The 4,366-nt window shown below is 37.9% G+C and overlaps 1 protein-coding gene and 1 pseudogene across 1 annotated transcript; one reads left to right on the top strand and one right to left on the bottom strand.

Moving 5' to 3' along the window:
- The first annotated feature begins 444 nt into the window (after positions 1–444).
- Positions 445–2,172, top strand: LOC144554521 (putative invertase inhibitor). Its single transcript, XM_078302838.1, has 2 exons — positions 445–661; positions 1,547–2,172. Exons 1-2 carry the CDS (start codon positions 512–514, stop codon positions 1,937–1,939), a joined length of 543 nt encoding a protein of 180 aa, XP_078158964.1. The 5' UTR covers positions 445–511; the 3' UTR covers positions 1,940–2,172.
- Positions 2,173–2,433: 261 nt separating this feature from the next.
- LOC144553724 (pectinesterase pseudogene) lies at positions 2,434–4,166 on the bottom strand (annotated as a pseudogene).
- Between the last annotated feature and the right edge of the window lie 200 nt (positions 4,167–4,366).

Here is a 4,366-nt window from a genome sequence, read left to right as displayed (position 1 = left end):
TCATATAAATTGGTCTGATCACAACACATGACCACATGAGTCATGCATGATCAGAACAGTAAAATATTGATCTAATAATGAATTTTGAATAAACTAACTTAAATTATAAAAAAAAAGATAGTTAACAAATATGATCAGTCACATGTCCACTAACGTCCTATGATCCCATTCTAATTTGTTCACCTAATAACACAATACATATTTACATCTTCACAAACATCTTATAACTGAATCCAACAACCAGAAAAATGCACCTTTTGTTGACCACATGTTGACCACCATGCACGCTCTAAATTGGGCAAATAAAAAACAAACAGTCCACTCCTCAATTCTCCCCACAGAATTGGAACTTTTTGTTGACCACCATATGCATGCAACTCAGTTTTGTCAAACTTTGCATGCTAAAAATAGCAAACCAAACATCTATAAAACAAATTTCATACTGTTGTCATCAAACCCTAGCCTACTCCAAGGCCTCAAAACTTGCTGTCTCTCTCTCCAGACAAGAAAGATGGCCTTCTCCCTCCGTACCATTCTCGTTCTCTCTCTAGGCCTCTCTATTCTCTTTACTACCGCCTTGGCCGGAGCAGGGCTCATCAAGGAGACGTGCAAGTTCGCGCATGTGCATCGTAATATGTGCTTCCAAGTCTTGGCATCCAAGGTAAAGGTTTATGTCATGCATGGTTTTGCACTTAAAGCAATTCAACCTCACAAGATGTAGTTTGTCAAATAAATGGACTTAGAACCTATAATAATGGCATGTTCAGTTGTCACGGAATTATATATGCGGAATGAGATTTTTCGCATATGGTAACTCATGTCCATGAATATGCACGGGAACAATCATGAGAATATTGCTGAAATGAATGTTCCTTTTGTACCGTGGAAGTAGTGAGAAATTTTATTTTGTTTTTGAAAGACTTGTTTTCATTACTAATTTTGTTATTAATAGATATTAATAGTTTGTGATTAGTTCTAATAATATAAGGTCTAATAATTAACATATATATATTTTTTAAAAATAAATAAATAAAACTATATAATTATAATAAATTAAATTTTCTCCTTAATTAGTAATGTAAAGTATATGAATTTATATTAATAGAATGACAAAGAGTATTATGGTTTTCGATAACTGAAAGCATCTTTTAATTAGAAAATAAATTAAGTAATTTGAGATCATATATGGTAATTTTTATGATATTCAGATCCAAGTATAAGTATAAATAAGTATAATTTTTATTCAACATTGAATATTAATGTAATATTTTCTCTCTCATTTATTTGAGTTAACCATAATATGCTACTTACTATGATACCTACATATTTAAGGGAAAAAAATAAACACAAATATTCGGATATCCATTAATGCTCTTCTTTGATCTCTCTATACATGAGAAACATATATACATGCTACATTAATTGTTTGTATTCAGTCCAATATGGAGGAATTGAAATATTGAATTGAATTTTTGAACTCAAAACATACATATTTTTAACTTTTGGCATCTTGATTTTCCGGTTTCTTTTCTTTTCGGATGAATAGCGTGAGAGCAGAAACGCCAATGCCTATGGCCTCGCAAGAATTGCGCTGCAGATCGTGCACAAGAACGCCTCAAAGTTGGCGAACGATATAGTGGAACTCCACGACAAAGCCGAGGACATGTCAGATCTCCAGCAGTGTCTCGAGGAGTGCTTGCGGCAGTATGAGGATGCCATGGAACAACTAGACGATGCCACTGCAGCACTTGATGCGAAGAAATACAGGGAGGCTGCTCAGTGGGTCAGCGTGGCCCAAGGTGATGTCAGACTGTGCCAGGTCGGTTGCAAGCCCGTGCCGGAGTACAAGAACATGCTTACCAAGCAGAATGGCAATGTGGGCCGTCTCTGCAGTATCTCGGCCTCCATTCTCAGATCTCTTGCTGCGAAAAAACACTAGATCAGTTGGCCGATTGATCGATCGTTCGATGAGCCGATTGGTGGTGGTGGTTTCTTTTGTTGGGATGATAATTTTTTTTGCAGGAATTTATGGATGCACAGTCAAGTACTTGATTTGTCATGTATAAGAGAGATGGCAGTTTAATTTATATACTGGTAATTTAAAAAGTTCATTGTTAGGGTTTTATGCCTTACAGATATAAATACACACTACAAAAAAATTTCAAAAAATAATTATGCTCTTATTTATATTCATGTACTTTTAGTTTTGTTCAAGAAAACCTTCAATTCTTCATGCCGATTTTGTTGTGTAAACTTGTTACAAGTGGAAACCTACATGGTATTAACTATTCATTAGTGGACATATTTTACAAAAAATGGAAACAAATAATTGTGTAAGAAAATAACAAAATAATAACAAGCAAAACAAATGTTTCATAAATACAACTTATATCCATTAAATTATTTCACTTTAGTGATCTTATTCCAGCTCTACTAAAGGAAACCACTATTATATGGAACTCCCGTTTGCCCCAACCAATTATCTCCAGTAATAAATACACTAACTGTAAAATTACTAGCTTCATTGCTACCAATCAGATGATATCCAGGCCAAGTCACCCTCTTATCCGACCATGAACCCGGCCCCCAATTGCCGAACTCGGCATAATACAACGTGCTCAAACTGTAACTTCCGGACCAAATCGACCATCCCGCGGGACTAATCAAACTATCCAAGAACGATTGCATAACCACCACTCTAGAGTACGGCCTCCATGGTCGACCAAGAAATGTCGGTACAAGATTTCCAATAGCTGCCAAGTCGGGTGTGGCCTTGAATTGACACCCTTGGAGACTGAACCCGGTGTTTTGGTTGGGATCAGATCTAGACTGTGCTGTAACAGTGATACTCTGGCCTGGCAACGGCACACGTGCATAAATGTTACAATTCTGGAACACTGCAGCTGCATTTCCGAATATGAAATCGACTGTTCCGTAGATGTCACAGTCACGGTAAAATTGTCGCATGGAGTGAGCGTATAAGGTGTCTTGGTACCCCTCGATGCTGCAGTCATAGAAGGAAGAGAAGTCGGCAGTGTTCCTCAAGGCAACCGCTTGCCCGTTGATTGCCCCAGCCGTGTTCTGAATTGTGAGGTCGATCCCAACAAATCCTCGGCCACCAACAGCTTAAAAAATGTAATTAATTCAGTTAAAAAAAATCGAAGACGAACAATCTTTACTTTATTGAAGAAATATTTTTAATATAATATAAGTATGAATTAACGTACCAAAAGTAGCCGAGCTAAAAGTACTCCAGATGGGACCCGCATTTCGGTTTCCAGTGATCACCGTCCTGCCAATCCCATTTCCTACAATCATTATATAACTCTGACTCGGAGCGATGGAGATATACTCGTTGTAGACACCGGGCATCACATAAATTAAAAAGTACCCCTTTGTCCCGTCTAAATACTTAGGTGCAGCCGCTACTGCGGCACCTATTGTATTATATTTCGATCCCCTGTTCTTGTTAACCACTACTACATCAATCACCAAGACTGCTTGTAGGAGCCGACGACCACCGGGCCTTATTGACTTCACATTTGGGTTCTTTAAAACCTTTCGAGTGGTGAACCCGTTGCGGAAGTGGTGTCTCGTGCCGTTAGGATTCCAAGCATTGGTGTATAATGCCAGAGAGACGGTATAGAGCTTAGAACAGTTGGCGATGGAAGGGATAGTAATGTCATTTGATACAAGGCCATCGGCGCATGTTTGTTGATTCGTAAGCAACGCAGAAAGTAGGGTTTGTAAAGTATCTACATTTGGGTCTAATAGGGTATTTGAATTCGTACCGTTAAGGGTTTTGATTGTGGAGTTAAGGTACTCTATGTTGAGTCCTGACAGCATAAGACAATCTTTTATAGCTGACGTTGCGGCCGGTGAAAGACTTGCATTGTTATTATGATCATTTAGGTAATCTTGTAATTTTGTGTACCATTTTTTAGCATTGGAAAGGGATTTCAAGAGGGTGAAACGGCTGTAGTAGTAGAGAGAATTTGAGGTATTTTGCATTGTTGGAAGGACTGATTTGCAAAATTGCGGGTCGGGAGTCGAGCGGCAAGCCACAGAAGGAGGTATAGGAGATGATGGATCAGCAAAAGAGACTTTTGCTGTCAAAAGGAAGAGGAGAAGAGACACAACTAGATTTAGGGTTCTAGCCATCTTGCTCGTTTAATTCAATATGATTTCATTTCATTTGGGAATGTGTGAGAAGTGGTCTCTCCTTCTCAATATAAAACATTTCTTCTAGTTCACATCGTCTCCAATCTTGTATTAATTGTTTCTGTGAAGCAGGATTGATTTTTGAGCAACATGCATGTAGTTCATTTTTCAGGATTATATTTATATTATAGGGGCAAATTCATGT

This window comes from Carex rostrata, chromosome 5 (genome assembly GCF_964058835.1).
Source record: "Carex rostrata chromosome 5, lpCarRost1.2, whole genome shotgun sequence".
In the NCBI taxonomy this organism is placed as follows: Eukaryota; Viridiplantae; Streptophyta; class Magnoliopsida; order Poales; family Cyperaceae; genus Carex; species Carex rostrata.
The sequence above is the reverse complement of the archived record's forward strand: the minus strand, read 5'-3'. Positions and strand labels throughout refer to the sequence as shown.